Source organism: Typopeltis vanoorti, chromosome 15, assembly GCF_054136105.1.
Source record: "Typopeltis vanoorti isolate ZY-2024b chromosome 15, IOZ_Tvanoo_1.0, whole genome shotgun sequence".
In the NCBI taxonomy this organism is placed as follows: Eukaryota; Metazoa; Arthropoda; class Arachnida; order Uropygi; family Thelyphonidae; genus Typopeltis; species Typopeltis vanoorti.
This window is the reverse complement of record NC_143563.1, coordinates 48,234,171-48,254,141: the sequence shown is the minus strand read 5'-3', so window position 1 is coordinate 48,254,141 and position 19,971 is coordinate 48,234,171. Positions and strand designations below refer to the sequence as shown.

The window sequence follows — 19,971 nt, the reverse complement described above, 5'->3', positions numbered from 1 at the left end:
TCTTTAACTTACCATAGTGATTGCAGCGCTTGTGGGTATCATTTCCATGGATGATCTGAATCCTTTCTTTTAAGCTTACACGGTGATCCGAATGCATTTTTGAAAATTATGGAAACAACTACCGTGTTTGATTAAAAACTTTAGTTTAATATAACTAAAATCTACATTCGACGTTTCGACCTTTATGTCAAGGTCATCTTCTGGAGCATACAACTATACACAGAAAACAAGCTACACTACAATCAAATTGGTTTGTTAAAGATACTGACCAACCGCTACAACAGTTGTTGGCCTGACCTCTGGTGAAAAAAAAAAAAAAAAAAGTCCTGAATACTAAGAAAACCATACAGAACCTCACAAAAACAGAACTAGCAGCAATTAAGTCATTAAAAGCCAAACAAAACATAATAATAACGAAATCGGATAAAGGCAATGCCACTGTCGTCCTTGATAGGTCAACATACGTACTTCAAATGAATCAACTAGTAGCCGATAACAACACATATAAGCTGGTAAATTATAACCCAACAAAAAGGATGAAGAATAAAACAGAGAAACTACCCAAGTCCGTCACTTCTTGGCCACCAGACACGGTTAAAAAACTCAAACCCCACTACGCCCGCTCCCCCAGAATATATGGGGTCCCGAAAATACACAAACAAAATGTGCCCCTTCGACCAATCATGGAAGGAATAGACAGTCCGAATTACCACTTAGCCAAGAAATTAGCGGCCACACTCAAGGAGTTGGTAGGTCATTCCCCCTCCTACATAAAAAACACACAACACTTTATAAACAAAATTGAAAACATAACACTTCACAAAGACGACTTATTAGTCAGTTTCAATGTTTCTGCCCTTTTCACTAATGTCCCCATCAATGACACAATTCTCCTACTACAGAACAAATTTCCGCCCAACATTAGGGCCCTCTTTGCCCATATACTACAGTCCGGTTACTTCGCGTGGCAAAACAAATTTTACCTACAGAAAGAAGATACAGCCATGGGCTCACCACTATCCCTTTCAATCACCAACTCCTACATGGAAACCTTTGAACAAAGGGCTCTTGATTCTGCCACACTAAGACCAACAGTCTGGCTTAGATACGTTGACGACGTGTTCGCGATCTGCTGCACGGGCAACAAACGCTAAACATATTCCTTAGCCACTTGAACAAACAACACAAATGCATACAATTTACCATCGAAATTGAAAATCAAAATTGGCTTCCATTCCTAGACACACTAGTCACGTCTTCCTTCAGGCAGTCTATCCTTCACAGTCTACCGAAAACAGACACACACTGGCCAATACATACATGCTAATTCATACCACCACCCATCACAAAAATATGGAGTCATTAACACCCACCCTTAAAAACAGAGCTACAACAATTTGCTCTAACCGGCAAGCCCTGAAACAAGAACTAAAAATCAACAGTGACACATTCATAAATAATGGCTTATAACAAAAATACTATTAATAAAATACTCCATAAAACAACAACAAAAATGAATCTATATTACAGTAAAACCATAGCCATCCCATACATTAAAGGATTATCAGAAAAAATCAACAGAATCCTACAACATTATTACCTCAATGCCACCGTTAAACCACCAACTAAACTTAAAACCATATTCAACTCCTCTAAGGATCCTCTCCTCTCATTAGTACATCCTAGAGTCTATTGCATCCGCTGCACCAGTAACTTAACGTACATTGGTGAAACAGGACGGACAATCCCTATACGCAAGGAAGAACACATTAGACACATTAAATATAACCATTATGGTGAAGCAGGCCTCTCAGACCACGTGCTCAACAACTTACACCAAATCAACTGGAAAAGCACTCGCTCTTTACACCACACAAAAACCTGGTGTGAAAGGAAATTTGAGGAAGCCTGCGAAATCCTGATAAACCACCCAAATATCAACAACAAAGATGGCATGAAAATTCCAAGGATCTGGATAGCACACATTCAGCCTACCTAATATATAAGATCCAGCATAAGTCAGGACTCTAGACAATCTTCAGCTAGTATTAGAAACCATTCCATACCAACTGGCTGGAATGTACAAGTATAATCATGATGTTAATATATGTATATAGATAGATACTTGTTGTTGCACCCAATGTATTTCTACAACCAACAGATAATACTAATAATAGGACTCTAGCGTTGTAGAGTCCTATTATTAGGACTATTATTATTAGGATTAAAAAATGATATATAATTTTTTTTTTTTTTAACCAGAAGTGAGGCCAACAATTGTTGTAGCTGTTGGTCAGTATCTTTAACAAACCAGTTTGATTGTAGTGTAGCTTGTTTTCTGTGTATAGTTGTATGCTCCAGAAGATGACCTTGACATAAAGGTCGAAACGTCGAATGTAGATTTTAGTTATATTAAACTAAAGTTTTTATTCAAACACGGTAGTTGTCTCCATAATTTTCAAAAATGCATTCGACTCACCATGTAAGCTTAAAAGAAAGGATTAAAAATAATATTTAATTTCCCATATTTTGGGAATTTTTATGCAGTCATATTTATTCAAATTAGGCTGATTTTTGAGAGAAGCTACAGATTCTAAAAACAGCCTTTCCCTTCTAAATTCACTGCGATGGAGCATTACAGTCTTTTTACAGACTCATAGAATCAACTGTTGATTCTATGAGCCATATCCAAAGCCTGGTCTGCAAGGCCTGACTGAACATACTCATGACTACAGATGTATTTTTTTTTTTGTTCTTCCATGTGGATGGTGGCTGATCTTCCTGTCTGTCCATAGAAGGCCAACTTGCAGAAACAGGGAACTCTATATATTCCAGGAACCGAAAGAGAAGAGATTTGGTCCTTAGTGGAGGAGAAAAGTAGCTTGTTTCAAGTGGATTGAAAGCCATACAGAGATTATATTTCTTTAAGATTATGGCTATTTTTTCTGAAGTGCTTAAGATATAGGGGATGATGATAGCATTACTAAAATCTTTCTGAAAACATGGTCAGGGATTGGGGGGAGGATTGATTATTTTAGTGATACTATGGAAATTTTATCTATTAAACAAGAGGTTCACGTGATGTATATAATTAAGCTCTGCTGCAAGAGAAGCCTCATTGGAACATAGGTTATAGTCTCTATTGGTTAGTACTTCATTTTAATAATACCATATTGTTGAATTGTGTATGTGTGGGGAGGGGGTGTTGTGAATGTATCTGCCTGTGTGAGTAGGTTTCCTGTATGCTGAAAAGGACAGGTTATCATTAGGCATGTGTGTGTGTTAACAAGGTGTCTAAAAAGATTACACTGTTATTAGTTTCTTTTTCCATAGGGTGGGGGGGGGGGGTGCTTAAGGATCAAAGCTGTATAACTGAGAGTAGACCTCCACATAACCTTTAAAGGAATGCTGAGAACTGACCGGGGACTTCTGACCTAATGTCCAATCCTCACCTTCTTGTGGTGCAACGTGTTGGGTATCTACCTGGATACTGAATGAATGAGGATGGACTGGCAATTTGGGATTTAGCCGACCAAATTGACCAAATTGTATTCTTATTGGCTTAAACCAATATACAAAATGATGGTACATCATGACAAAATTTCATGCCGGCTGGGGTGTCGCCCGGTTAAACAAGGGCCCCTGTTGTTTTCGTCAGGGAACCAGCGAAACGTCAGCTACTGGAACAAATCTGAAAGCACACCCCAACTCAACATCACCAGAGTTAAAGATCAGTACCATCAACACAAGAAGCCTGAATGGCAAAGAAATGGAGCTAGCTGAGAAATTAGATAAGTATCGTGACCAAACAAAAAAAGACAAAAACTGGTGAGATCTTTCTGAGCAATAAATACAAAATATTATATTCAGGCAATGACAATCAAGAAAAAGAAGGGGTAGCCATAGTATTCAACATTAATACAAGGCTAATCTTCTTGAATAGCAGGCAGTCTCAAGTAGAGTGATGTGGGCAAATATCAAAATGGGGAACTGGACAATGAGACTTATTTCTGCCTATGATCCCACAGAAGGCTCTACTAAAGTAGAATTGGAGGAATTTTTTGAGGCTCTAGAGAAAGCTACTGACACGATGAAAAAGGAAAAGTTGGTCCTTGTTAGGGATCTAAATTGCAGAGTAGGATGTGATTGTCAGACCATACAAAAATGTTTTGGGAAAATTTGAAGAAAAGAGCAAAGCTAATAATAATGGCAAATACCTGTTGGATTTTTGCTCAGGACATGGACTAGTTATTACTAACACCATGTTCCAACATAAAATTGTGCACAAATTCACATGGAGAGAAGAGGCAAGGAATAAGAAAAGTCTCATTGACTATCGTGCAGGACACCAGAGTGTACAGAGGATTTGAAATTGGAAGCGATCACTATTTAGTCTTGAGCAGAATAAAATTGAATGTTGAAAGTTTATTTTTCACTTGGTTAGATTATAATAAATTTAGTTTAATCCTTTATCCAAGTGTGAGCAAACAAAATTTGTGCCTGAAAGTATCTTCAGGACTGGGTTAAGGTAGTACAACACTATAAAATACTGTACAATATAAAATTGAATTTCATATTGAAAAGAATAATATGTAAGAAAGTTTTAAAGCGAATAAAAGTTGAGCAGCTCTCAGATGTGAACTGTTAACTAAAATACGCAAAGATTATTGAAAAAAAAAATGAAAGAGTTTGGTTTGAGAACAGGAATCAAACCTTGGAGATTCAGTGGGAAACTCTGAAGAAAACATTGATTGATTCAGACAGAGAGGCATGTGGAGACATTGTCTGCAAGGATAGAAAAATCAGAACTCTGTGGTGGACACAGGAAGTTAAAGAGGCAGTGAAGGAAAAGAAGAAAGCATATCAAAAGTTCCTGGCAAATAAGTCAGCTTTTGCTCTTAGAGAATACAGAGACAAATGGAAGAGAGCAATACACTGTGTAAAACTAGCTAAACAAAAGTCATGGGAGGATTTTGGCAAGAACATCGAAAGTAAATATCAAGAAGGTGGTAAGATATTCTGGAGGTCGTTGAAGAAGCTTAGAAATGGAAGAAAGAGTGATGTAAAAGGAGTTAGAGATGATAAAGGTGATATGAAAACGGAAGAAAAAGATATCCTTGAAGTATGGAGTATTTTACTTCAAAAAATTGCTAAATGAAACTAGCAGCGATAGCACAGTGGTAAAAAACACTCAACAGGAATGCAGTCAGAAATACATATCCATACTTGAAGTAGAAAAAGCCATCAAAGGGTTGAAATGTGGAAAGGCAGTAGTAGTAGATGATATTCGGCCAGAAATGCTGAAGTATCGTGGTATAAAAGTCTTACAGTGGCTGCACTGCATAGTTCAGAAGGCCTGGACAGAGGGGCGAATTCCCGATGAAAAACAATGTGAGAATTACAGAGGTATTTCCCTACTGAGTGTTCCTAGCAAGATCTATGCAAGCATACTTGAGAAACAGTTGAGAAGAATTGGAAGAAAAGTTTGGAGAAGAACAAGCTGGATTCAGGCCAGATATAGGCTGTCAGGATCAGATCTTCACTTTACGACAATTAGTTGAGAAAGCATGGAAATATAACTAAGATCTGTATTTAAGTTTTGTCGATCTGGAAAAAGCATACAACAAGGTGCCAAGAGAGAAGCTATTCAGTACGCTAAAGTTATATGGTGTCAATGGGGCATTATATCAAGCAATACTTAGTCTTTATTTGAGTTGTAAGTCAGCAGTTAGAATTGAAGGAAGTACAGGAAGATGATTTAATGTTAAATCTGGTGTGAGACAAGGATGTACATTATCCCCTCTGTTATTCATTATCTATATGAATCACATTATGAAGGAAAGTGGTATTAAACATGATATCAGAATTGGAGATGTTAATGTCAGTTCTTTGCTTTATGCGGACGATGTTATACTTCTAAATAAATCCGCTACAAGTCTGCAAGATTCTCTGACTAAATTGAATAGCTGTTGTAATAGATATGGCATGAAGGTCAGCAATAAAAAGACAAAGACAATGAAAATAGGTAGAATCGTTGAAAATATCAACTGTGTTTTGAACGGGGAACCTGCGGAAGAAGTAAAACATTTCAACTACTAGGCACGATTTTTAGTGAAGATGGTAAATTAAATATGGAAATAGACAACAGAATCAAGAAAGCTGGTATGGTAGGAAGTCAATTGAATAAATTCATATGGAATAAGAGAGAAATTAGTCAGAACACTAAATTAGCTGTTTACAAGACAGTGTTCGAACCAGTTTTAACTTATGGATCTGTGAGCTGGGTCAGAAGAAAAACAATTGACCAACAATTGTTTTTCTTCTGAATTAGAGACCGCAGATATGGGAGTCCTGAGAAAGATTAGAGGTGTGAACAGGTGGCATCAATGGCAATATCATATTAAAAACAAGGATATTAGGAAAGAACTTGACATTGTCAGCATCCAGGAATGCGTTAGCAGAGCTAATCTCAGGTGGTATGGTCACTTGAACAGAATGGGCAGAGAAAGATTAGCAAAACAAGTGTTCTCTGCCAGGAAAACGACCCAGAGAAAGACTAAAATATAGGTGGATTGATATGGTACAAAATGCCTTAAACGATAGAAATATAAGATCTGATAATGTTGGAGTCTTGACAAGTAACAGACTAATTTGGAGGAAAATTGTAGATAGGAAGTTAGTAACAATGTAAATTTTTCATGTAGTACTATCATATCCTGTACACCCATGGAGGGTACATGTCAGGAATTTGATGATGATGATGGATTTTAGGGTGAAGACTATTGAGGTTAGAGAGAGGAAAGAGTCTAATGTGTCTGGGCTATGAGGCCAAATAGAGAACACATTGTGCACACATGTATGTGTGTGTGTGTGTGTGTGTGTGTTATGTCTCATATTGTACTCCCTGATGATATCTCAGTGACTGAGATGAAATATGGAAGAATTAAATATTATTTTTAATCCTTCCTCAGTTCTGTTTCACTTCATTAACCCACTAACATGACTGAACCAGTTTGTTATTCACAACTTTTTAAGTACTCAAATGCCTCAAGCTTTGAGATATTCTATGGTGAATGCCTTAAACACTGACCTTCTAGCCATTCCTAAATTGAGTAAAGATAATTTAGCAAATTTTAATGCTACTGAAACATGGTTCTGCCTTATTTCTCAGAAGTAAGAATTCTGTTTCACTCACCCTCCCATTTTTCTCTTCTTGAGCTGATTCGCATCTAGCCTTGTCTGGCATAAACACATCACATCTCTAACCTCTTCATCTTCCAATAAAAGCTTGGTATTATTTTTTTGTTTTAAACAGTACTTCTCTTCTGCCCAACATCTAACACTTTTTAAATTGTAAATCTGTTCAACCTCAGAATATTGCACTCATATCTGGGATAGTGCCTCAGAAAATCCTTTTGGAATGCTAGATTCTATATAGAAAAGAGCTGTTCATGATGGAGGGGAACTCCCAGAGATGGTACCTGCACTATCCTGGATGTCTGATCATTCATGCAACAGGTGAAAAGCCAATAGGGAAAATGTGACTCTTCTTTATTCAGAAGGGTTTTAAAAGGACTTTGCAAGTTTTCCCAAAATAGTTAAGGAAGTACATTCTGATGGTATCCTTCTGGAAACATCATGTCAGTAACACACTGAAAAAGTACTGAGAGCAACATCAATGGATTGAATGCCAGTCACAGCAACACCTCATGAAACACTCACTTCTTGTAGAGGAGTGATATTAGAACAGGATTTCTGTGATATTCCTGATGAGGAGATATGTTCAGAGTTTAAAGATCAGGGAGTGACAGGTGTGAGGCACATCCTGATATGTAGGGATGGTTACCTGGTTCCGACTAGGAACACCATCCTTACACCTAAGCCTCCAACATCTGTAAAAAGCAGTGTATCTCAACTGACCTATTAGACTGTACATCCCCATTTCACTTAGATATTTTAGCTGTCCGAAATATGGACATGCCCAAATTCCCTGTCATGGCTCTTCTACCTGTGCCCGATGTGGTAGTAAAGAGTATAATAACAAATCTTGCTCTGCAAAGAATGCTTCAACTCAGGAAGATTGTCCATCTTGCTCCCATGCATGTCAGAAATGGAAAGATGAGAAAGAAATACTAAAAATAAAAACAGAACAAAACATATCATATCAGGATTTGAAAAGAAAGTTACCACTCCTGCTCTGAGATCCTTGTATGCTGAGAACGTAACAATTAAGAAAATGTCAACAGTCACTCAAACTCGTATGTCTATTTCACCATACCTGAACTTTATGATCATAAGTTCCTCTCTGCTGAGTTCATGAATCATAAGCCTTACAGTCTCTCTCCAGAAACAACTCCAAAAAATGGTTTCATTCAAAACCAAAAATTCAAAAAAATTATGGCAAGGATATTACTTAAAGATGAATCACCAGACATCCCCACAGAGAAAAATGGATTCTTCAGTATCTACTTAAAGTAAATTAAACTTATGTGATCCTGACACATCAGATAATATATTGAATATTTTTCCTGAGGAATAGAAGAACAGTGGCTGTTGATACTTCCCAGAATCAGTTGATAAATATAAACCTGACAAAGCTAAGCCCTCATCCTCCAGGAATTCTGACAGGTTTGCACAACCAAAAAATAGGAAAATGTTTACAGTGGAACTGTTGTGGGTTTTGCCAGAATATTGTTATTAAGATTTTGCTGCAAGAACACAAGCCTTTATGTTTCTGTCTTCAGGAAACATACTTAAAACCCATTGAGGACCTTAAGGAATTTCACTGTTGTAAGAACGGGAGATGATCCTGTTTATGGTAGGATGGGCATCTTAGTGGATAGTCTCATTTCTTTCCATCATGTCCAGCTTAATACTGCTCTGGAGGCAGTATTGATTTACCTGTCGATGGGATTTCTTATTACAGTAGGTTCATTATATTTATCACCAAGTTATAAGTTAAATGAGATGGAACTAGATAATCTTATATTGCATCTGCCTTGTCTCCATACTTCTCATTGGGGACTTCAGCGGGCACACCACTCTGAGGGTGTGCCCATTGAAGTCCCCAATGAGAAGGGGTAGTGCCAACACAAATAGACAAGGTTTTGTATGAAGGGAGCAGATACGTTGAAAAGCGTTCATATTATTGAATGAATGTCTGACAATCATGACCCCTTGCTTATTAATAATGGAGTCAATACTTTCTTCCATATTGCCTACCTGCTTGTATTCAAGAATAGATCTTAAAATCTGCTCCCCTGCCATTTTTCCACTGCTCCTGAAGAATGTCAAAGAGAACATCTATAGAAGCAATCATTTTCCTGTTATTTAGACTATGTCTTCAAAGGAACCATGTTCTCCTGCACAAATACCCATATGGAAAATTGATGAGGCTGACTGGAATACTTTTCCCCATCTTGCAAAATTTAATGCTGATGAAGTAAGTCAAACACCTATCAGTGAAGTATGTCATGGATAGTGTCTGTCTAAGCCACTACGCTCAAGCAGATGTTATTCAACTCGGACAAATTGCTTGACGTTTTTCACTTTTTTTGCAAACAATTAATTTATACAAACAGATATGATGATTATAAATTCTATTTGTATGTAGGTATTACATTGCTTATCATAATTTCTTCTACATTAATATTACTTAGTAATTTATCTTTGAGTATTTGTTAATACTGTGTGTGCTGCTGCAATGTTTGTTGTGGTGCAGTATAACCTTTCCTCTTCTTTCACCACAAAACAATAAATCAAGCAATTGATAAATCTTTCTTTTTTCATTCATTCATTCATGTGTTATAGATCTTGAGACCTCTCATCTGGGTCATTAATAGATATTAAAGGAAGAAGAAAACACTGCCAACCATTTTATTCAGGATGGCAGTAAATAGCATAAAACAAAAGACTGTAGATACAAAACACCTAAATGCACCAGTTATGAGAGAAAACATTACCTTACTCCTGTGCATGTACAGATCGAAACATAGCAAATGTTTTTTAACTACTATTAGTAAACCCTCTTACTGGGAGGAGGGGGAGGGAAGTACATATATATATATATATATATATATATTATTTATTTTGTTTTTTTTTAAGAGGATATTAACTTGTACGACTGTTCCACTTTCTCAGATGCATGATATTGTGGACTCAGCTTTTCATTAGCCAGAAAGAATCTAAAGAATATGGTCTCACGCTAGAAAACACACTAAACACATTACCATTACATGAAAATCCTTAGTGAAAAAGAAGAAATGATGACACAGCTGACACCACCATATAAGGAAAAGTATTCAGATATGCCAATAGAAAAAAAATAGATACCTCTATCTATATCCATAGAGGAACCAAAATTTTAAAATCTTTGTTGTTATTATTTTCATCCATAGTCAGATACCTTAACCAAGTCAAGGACTCTTCAAAGGAGGGAATACTTCACCCACACCAACTGTCATTTTTTCTCTTAATCTCATTCCCATTAGATACACTTACCACTTCAACAGGCAAACTGTTCCACTCACTCACTATTCTGTGAAAGAGAAATCTAGCTCTCACCTTTTTCCTAACCGTATACAAAATCTAATTCCACATATGTCACTGCTTTTGCCCTCTCCCCACCTTCCATATGATGAAAATTTTCATCAACTGATATCCTGTAACACCTTTTCACAAGTTTATAGGCCTCTTTCTCCAGCATCTAAAGTCCACAGTCTCTATCTGTCCTCATCTATATTCCATAATCTCGATATCATTTTAGTAACTCTTCTTTGCACCTTTTCCACAGCCTTTTTATCCCCCTCAGATCTCAGGAGACCAAAATTTGCACATAGTAGTCCAGATGGTTACCAAGGCTTTGTAAAGTTTCAAAATAATTTCTTTATCCTCGTGTGTCAGTCATTTCACCATTGCAATTATCCTCTAAGTTGTATTTGCTGTTTTTTTTGCTATGTGACCTTTTAACTTCAACTTCCTATCCACTTTAATTCCAAGATCTGTTAGCCTCATCAGTTTCCAAGCGTTAGCCCACTACTATTATTATGCCATTGAAATCTCATCATGCCAAAGTGCATGGTGAGATGTCACTTAATAACTTTGAATTGATGGCCATTATCATTTTCCCACAGTTCCATCCTATTCAAATCATTTTGTAAGTGCTGTACTGCAGCATCCCTGATTGTCCTGCCATCATGAGCAAAGATTGAATGTTCTCTTTCAGTTCCTTCCCAATATCATTAATGTATAGATTGAGCAACATTAGTCCAAGAAGTGATCCTTAGATACATCACATAGTTTATATTCCAATTCCATATCCTCCATTTTATTCAACAGCATTTTGTGTGGTATCTTAGCAAAGTCCAACAGCATCATAGTGTATCATATCATAATAGTATCATATCTTTACCTTTATCCAACTCAGTTGTAACATTATTATTATAAAATATGAGCAAATTATAAAATGATCTCCCCTTTCGTAAACGTTTGCTGTTCCTTGCAAAATATGGCTTGTATCCTTCCTTGACAAATTCAGCTTGATAATGTCTTTGGATATTTTTCCTAAAGCACAAATAAATGCTTTTTATCCACAATTTCCAAAAAAGGAATAAAAGAACTTTGCCTAAGTATTGGTGATTGGCTCTGAAATGCAAAGCAAAAATAAAAAAAATAATAATTGCATTCTGTTCTCTTCAGTCTGGAATTCTACAATAGGCCATTCAGAAGGATGAACTGCATGATGCTTTGATTCAAAATTGACCATTCTGTAGATCTAGATGGCATCTATTATTCTTCTTCTTCTGGTTCCCATCTGCCATACGGCCGGGGGAGGGTAGCTATATGCTACCATTCTAGGGAGAGATGATTATGAGCAAGGTGGTTTCCCGTTGCCTTCCTTGCCGTAAGTATTTATGACTGTAACCTGTGTGTTCATGGGGCTGGTTTGCCTGCTTGCGGGATGAAAAACCCCAGATAAACTGGCGGAAAAAACCCTGCTGCCGATGCCCAAGACTGGCTAACTTGGCTATGGCTGAGGAAGATCCTTAAGCTCCTCACGTCGTGGACGGGAATCGAACCTAGGACACTCCTTCCCCAGGCATATGGTTGCGAAGCGCAAAGCCACTAGGCTAACCGCGCGGAGGCATCTATTTTAAGGTAGTCAAATATCTCTAACCATTTTCCATAGAAAATGGAACTGTTCTACATCCACAACAGAATCGTCTTTGAGGTTGAATTTTCAAATCCCTTGCAAAAGCAGTCCTCATTGCCATTTCAAATCATCAGAAATTCCCACAAATTATTATCCAGTAACTCTGACTAGTTTTTGTTTAAAATCTTGGAAACCAATGTTTAACTCACCTTTTTATGGTTTCTGGAGAGCAATGACTTTTTCAAAACACAATTTGACTTTAAAAGAAATGAAATTATTATTATTATTACATAACACTTCCAAGGAGTTCAAAGACTCATTGAGAGAGAGCACCTTCTCTACAGCTCTCCATCTCCACTACTCCACTAACTGCAACTACCTTCATCATCTACACCAGTGCCCTCTACCACCGACCACCACAACTATTTTCACAGACAATCACAAATATCCATGCCCATGGTGGGATTCGAACCCACTGTCTTTTGGCTGGACAGCGGATACGCTAACCACTCAGCAACCAGACTGGCAAATCATTCCATGTTTAGTTGTACTGGTAAACAACCACTTTGTATCAGTTGTCTTTGACATGGATAAAGCATATGGCACATGTTGGAGATTTGTTATACTTAAATAACTACAAAATCTTGGTCAGAGAGGGAACCCTCCCTCCTTTCATCAAAAATTTTCTATCTGATTATAGCTTCCTTCCAATACATAACTAAGACTAGAACAAACAATTATCCCAGTTTTAACAGAGGAAAAGTTCAAATTTTTCAATAAAAAAATATGCCAAGTACAAAATAAATTCAGGAAAGCATGAGCACACTGATCATTCTTTACACTGTTTTTCACCTCTTAGAGGTGGAGATTAATGTAGTTTTCTGCTATTTTATTAAGCACTTATCTGATTGAGATTCAGTAATTAGGGTCTCAAATCTGTGTCTCAGCCAAAGACAGTATGTTTCTTTGGTTAGATCTGGTCTGCCATCAGGCAATTTTGATTGCAGCTGGTGCATTTTGGAACATCACTTGTTCTCAGTCTTAACAAAAATCCAATCAAAAAAATTCTTACTGGACTATCCCATATTGCAAGGATTTTTTGTCTATATTGAGAAAATTTATATAACACCTATTAGACTGCCATGTCTCTCTTTTGGTTTGTCATTCAAAGAGGTATTACAAGTAGACATTAACATCACAGTAGACAATCTTACGTGTGTGCGCACGCACGCACACACACCTCAAAATGCCTCTCTGCCTTGTCGTACATGCAGTTTCTCTTTCTGCAGTTTACTGAAACACTCTCTCTCTCTCCACCTACCATTATCTATTTCAAACTTCAGAGCAGAATACTCTGGGTTTTGTTACCTGTTTACACAGATAGGTAAAAAATTAGAATTTTTGTGCAGACTTCACTAAAACTTCTAATTTGGTTCAAATTCAGAGAGCATAATATCTGCTAGTCATATCTTATTTGGAAGGTGCTAACTGAGCTACATGGCATAGAGCTGCCACTAAAGTATATCAAATCAAAATGCTACCAAAAATGCAGTATACACTAATTCACTAACCAACTATAGACACTAAGAAGTCTGGTATACCATCCATATCCAGTGCTCACTTGGACATTTGTCCATGTTGGAACCAAGGGAAACAAGGCTGCAGGCACTACAGTCAGTCAACTCATCCCTTAAGAGGTCATCATCTGCCTTCCTTACAGTGATCACATGCAGATAATAAGAAAAAGACTAATATTTCTGTGGTGATGGAATTGAGAGATGAATGACAAATTATACCAGATAAAAGATAAAATTAAACTGGCAGGTCAAGTCTGCCCAGGGATTGTAGAGAGGAAGTTGTTCTTGCTTAGTTCCACATAAATCTTGCTCATCTCACACACTACTTCCTTCCTGTTGAGGGATGATTTTTTTTTTTTTTTTATCTGATTTACACAAAAGGCCACAAGACCTATAGCACATTAGTGCTATATGTGGGCAAGAGGGAAAGGAGGAATCCGTTCACATTTTGTTTGAATAGCTGAATTCTTTGGGGAAGGTAGAGTGGGGTGAGATTGCTACAAAGAAGCATATGCCTATATACTGTTGGTCTGTTTTAATCATTTACTAACTTATCCTTATTTCTGCAATGAGTGCATTCTTTATTTTAAATAATATTATTATTTAAAAAATTATCAATTTGTGAAGCTTTTATATATAAACAAAAATTTTATCTTAATTATGTAGTTGTTTTCCATTATATTATAAAAAAAAAGTTTTGTATAAATTAAAGATTCCAAGAAATTATATTCTTGGTTTCATCCTTTATCCAAATGTAAGCAAACAAAGTTTATACATGAAGTAACTTTGCGACTGGGCTCCTTGTGTATTAGAAGCAAATTACTTCATATCAATTGCCTTCGTATCTCACAATGCAATGCACATATCCTTACAGACATGTATATAATTCTATGCATTATGGGAAGGGCCACCACTCAGACCAGTTTCAACCTTTATTAAGATCTCATCAGTGGAAACCATACCCAGAAGTGATACCAAGGTTGAAGTAATGCAGAAGTCATATTTCCATATGCAGATAGTCAAAAGCTGTCACACTTTATTACTAAAATACTCTGGATTAGAGATAGATGTTGAAAGTGTTTTCGGTTGTTTATACCATAATTTAAAAATGCCAAGAAATTATATTCTTGGGTAATGATGTGTGTTACATTGCGGGATATTAAGGCAGTTTGTGTGAAGCCATTAGCCTTGATGGCTTCACACTTTCACGACTGGGCTATATACAAGTAGCCCAGTCGTGAAGTTACTTCACATGCAAACTTTGTTCATTTACACTTAGATAAAAGATGAAACCAAGAATATAATTTCTTGGCATCATTAATTTACAGTATAACCAAGTGAAAAAACTCTAAATAGCCATTTTTGTTATACCATTAAACATAAAATAACCAACAAGTGTACATTTTAACAGATTTAAAGGAGAGTTGAAGAAAAAAAATTAAGACCTAGTTTGAAATTGCATTTTTGATTGGAACTCAGAAACACATGAGTTAGTTGGTCTCATGTGACGGTGGCAAGGGTTTTCATTTTACAAATTAGATAAATCTACACTATCTTTCTTAGCCTTAGTTTCTTTGGACATATTCCTCTCAAACCAAACTTCAGTGTTTTTATATCTATCTAACTACAATAGTTTAAATGTATAATTAATTATTTTGACTTCTAAAATATCATGAAACCAGAAATTAATGTGTTCATTTCTGATGTTCCTATTTTTGAAATAAGATTTCTATTTGGTTAAATACAAATCTCATTTCAAGACTTGGAGATACAAAAATTGTGTTCATTGCTGTGCATGTAAATGAATCTCAGACAAAACAGAGACTTTGGTGTTATTTTGGAACTCTAGATTATCAAATGGAGAATTATTACTAATGGTGTTTGAAACTGTTAAATGTGCTTCACAAAAAAAGTTGTCTTATTTGTTAGGGTTTGAAGTTTAGCATGCTTACAAATGTTTTTCTTTCTTAGTTAAATGTTCAGGTATGCAATCTGAGTTTATTACTTACTTGTATGAAAGACCAGTTATTTAATTCATCCTCAATTTGCATTTTTGTTGTTGTTGTTGTTGTCTGTTAAAGAATTGTGATATAATTCTATTCTGATATTCTTAAAATACTTTTATTAGGAAACAAACCTGTAATTTAAAGTTGAATACACGGAACAACCTGTTCACTAGTATTACAGCATATAAAAGGAAAAATAACTATTACCTCCTGTAGCATGCAAGTTGTTCATTACTGTTGATTAATGCACTATTTTAATTCTTTCATAAGGAGAAAGAACTTGCAGGCTGAGTCTTGTCCACCAATTGCATTTTACTCCCACCAAAAGTAATATGATGTAGTCTACTTCTGTAATACACAGGTGTTTTTTAGCATTCCCATCCATCCACCCACAGAAAGTTGGAAAGGAATTTGTAATACAGTAATGCTTAGGTGGACTAGGTTAGATAAACTAGAGACCAAATACAATGACTTGCTATAACAAACTCATAGGAAGCATAGAAACAGTTTATTTAGTGATAGTTTGCTATAGTGAATTTCTTTTAACACAGTATTGTGCCTATGAATCTTTAGGACTTTGCAGTTGTTTGTCATAGTGAGTGAGTCTGTTTATAGCACTATTTGCTCATAGTGACTAGCAACTGTGTAGTCTTTCATGTTACTCCAGTAAACTTGGAGGCCTGAAGAATTTAGAGAGATGTCTCACATCAAATACTGAAAGTCATCTGTCATCTAAAGACTTTAACAAATGCCCAGTGAGATTCAAATCTATGGCAACAATGCAGAGATGTTGTCCACTTAGTTGCCAAGACATTGGCAACAATGCTATTGTTAACATTGTCAAAATCACAGGCTTTATATAAAAAGTAATTAGATGTCTGAAGAGTGAGGGGAATTGGTTTTGTTATAGTGAGGATCTATATATTTCCTATTTTGCTTTTCTACTTCTTACTCTTGAATGCAATGCTGAATGAACTTTTGGAGATCAAATAAGAAGCAATAAGTTGTTTCAGAGTCAGCTTGGTTGTTAATATCAGAAAAGTTGAGGGGGGGGGGCACCAATACTATTCTAAAAGAAATTCACCGTAACAGCAGTTGTTTCTTTGGTTCTTCTGCATTTGTTATAGAGAGTTGACTGTACATGCAGTCCCAGAGTTACAGATGACAATGCCTGAAAAGCTTCCATTGAAACTACTTGTCTGAGAGACAGTGTGTTGGCAATATATTGTCTAACCAATGACAGGTGCTTTAATATGGTGATTAAATATAGAAATAGACAACAGAATAAGCAAAGCTGGTATGGTGGGAAGTCAATTGAATAAATTCATATGGAATAAGAGAGAAATTAGTCGGAACACTAAATTAGCTGTGTACAAGACAGTGTTCAAACCAGTTTTAACTTATGGATCTGAGAGCTGGGTCAGAAGTAAAACACTTGACCAAAGACTAGAGACCACAGATATGAGAGTCCTGAGAAAGATTATAGGTGTGAACAGATGGCATCAATGGCAATATCATATTAAAAACGAGGATATTAGGAAAGAACTTGACATTGTCAGCATCCAGGAATGTGTTAGCAGATCTAATCTCAGGTGGTATGGTCACTTAAACAGAATGGGCGAGGAAAGATTAGCAAAACAAGTGTTCTCTGCCAGGTTGGCAGCAAAACGACCTAGAGGAAGACCAAGATATAGGTGGATTGATACTGTACAAAGTGCTTTAGACGATAGAAATATAAGATCTGATAATGTTGGAGTCTTGACAAGTAACAGACTGATTTGGAGGAAAATTGTAGATAGGAAATTAATAATGATGTAATTTTTTCATGTAGTACTATCATATCCTGTACACCCCTTGAGGGTACATGGCAGGAATTTGATGATGATGATGGATGTACACCCCCTCAGGATATATTTCAGGAATTTGATGATGGAAGTAAAAAGACCAGGTGATATGAGCATTACACCCACTCATAAATGTAATAAGCTTGATCTTGAAAGGAAGTTGTGTATCATTAAGAATTATGAAGGTGATTAAGATATTGCAAGCCTGTTACAAGATTTTAAACTTGCTACATTGATTGTGAATATACTCGTTAAGGATGAGCTAGCATAAAGAACGTTTAAAATATATGAATCATTGAGATCCATTATATAAATGTTTGTTTTAAATTTTCCTTTTTTTAGCACCTAACATTACATTATGAACATTTCTAGCTCATATAGTAAACCTCTATCAGATTTAGAGATTGATCTGACTTATGGATGGTCCTCTAGAATGCAATCCATCTGTAAGTTGGAGACTCCTTGTATTAGGTAAAGAAGAATGGGTGAGGAAGTATTAGCATTTATAAAATGTCAAATTACTTTAACTGCATGCTGTCATGTATTGTGAGTGTGCAATTTATGTGCTGAAAAACAATTCATAGTGGATTTCAAAAAAAAAAAAAAGATTTTGCTATATAATACTGTTATATACCTCTTATTATCTGTGTTCTTTTGGATAATTAAACTAACTTCTGTTTGCTTTCATTAAATCCTTCCCTGATTCTTTTCTTTTGCTGTAGAAATCACATCAGGAAAAAAAGATCAAAATCAGTTGAGCAAAGAGGATTCTCCTCATAGTGTTAATGGAATTTCCACTAGAAGTCTTAGTCCTCGTGATACAACAACACCAGCCAGTCGACGGAGAGCTGAAACACCTATTTTAACAGGTGGAAGCAAACGGCGGCGTAAAACTTGATTATATATATCCCCCACTAGAAAGTGCTGTTAAGTACATGTTTAATATGAAAATGTGCAAAGACATTATACCGATCTCCTTTATTCCTGTTAGATCAGGGCATCAAGTCATTGTAAAAATGTTCAAATCCGATAAATTTATAAAAGCAGTGATTCTTAGGCTTCATTTGATTTGTACCAAACCGCTTGTATTTTGTTATAAAAATGAATTATCACCATTTTTACATTTGTTTTGGATTATGCAACTTTCATTAGTTTCTTCCATTATGAGAAGACCGCTTGTCATTTCATATTGAATTTTTACATATCTCTATGTACTTTTAAATTCATTTAGTTCTCTTGAAGGTGTTATTTACAGCATATTTGGTCATCCATCATGCATTTCACTTTTATTACTGCATTTGTTGTCAGGTGTTTGTAATATCATGATCTGTTTTTGCTGAATAGACCTATTTTATTGTCAGAATTTAGAGACCAAAACCAAACGCGAGTTCTTTTTTTAAATAACATGGAAAAAGACAGAAGATTTTGTATTATATTTTTCACCCCAGAAATTGTATGTTATCGTAAAATAGTTTCCCAGAGAATTTATTTTGCTGTAATATTAAAAGGTGAAAAAATGTGTTTATGAATGAATTTTTTGGTTGTCGAAACTAGCAGTAGTTTTTTAAGATTTTTATTTTTAGTTCCAATTTTATGCTGCACAATTAAAAGAACAAAAAAAAAAAAAGTAAAACACTCTTCGCTTCTGTAAACTCCACATATACACCAGAATTATGTATATCTTTGGTGCATTCAGTTTTATGCAGATATGTTTGTGCACATGAAAGAGAGAGAGAGAGAGAGTGAAATCATAAGATATTTATGCTTAAACATCTTTTGTGCTACTGCTACTGTTTGTTTCATATGACCATTAAATCCAGCATACATACCATACAACATTGTATTGTATATTGATTCACTAATTTTACATTCGTTATATATTTTTGGGAAAATAAAAGCATCCTTGTGATAGGTAAGACTTTAGTTAACTCTGATTATTTCTTTATTTTGTGAACAGTAAAATCATTCAAATATAACTGTAAAATAATGAGATGGAAATAAGCAACTATATAACTTACATTATCCACTTTTATCTAAAACTAGGTTAAGATCATCTTTAGATTTAGTCCTATACTTGTACCACTAGTGGGGGAGTGAGGGAGGGGGGGATCCGGTTTCTGTAAGAAGTTTCTATACAGAAACATTTAAAATAAAATAAACAAAATCATTATGTAAATACAAGAGCCCTTGTAAATACGTAATAGCAGTTTTGTAAGCAGTCTACTGTTCATTTGATAATGATACGTGGAACAGAATGGCCACACTATGACCACTATGCATATGTCACACTCATAGATGGAAAAAATAAATAAAAACAAAATATACATTCATGATGTTCTCACCTGAATATAATGTGGTACTGCTAATGTTGGAATATGGAGCCATATAATTTC

General features: G+C 35.7%; 1 protein-coding gene across 2 annotated transcripts in view; it reads left to right on the top strand.

Annotated features, from left to right (window-relative positions):
• Nucleotides 1–19,494, top strand: part of LOC150098746 (structural maintenance of chromosomes flexible hinge domain-containing protein 1-like) — a 733,568-nt gene extending 714,074 nt beyond the window's left edge. For both annotated transcript variants that reach the window (XM_090405871.1, XM_090405872.1), the window contains exon 50: nt 18,301–19,494. In XM_090405871.1, the coding sequence (XP_090261997.1) occupies nt 18,301–18,476 (176 nt within the window). In that variant the 3' untranslated portion in view covers nt 18,477–19,494. The remainder of the gene's footprint in view (nt 1–18,300) is intronic.
• Nucleotides 19,495–19,971: the final 477 nt, after the last annotated feature.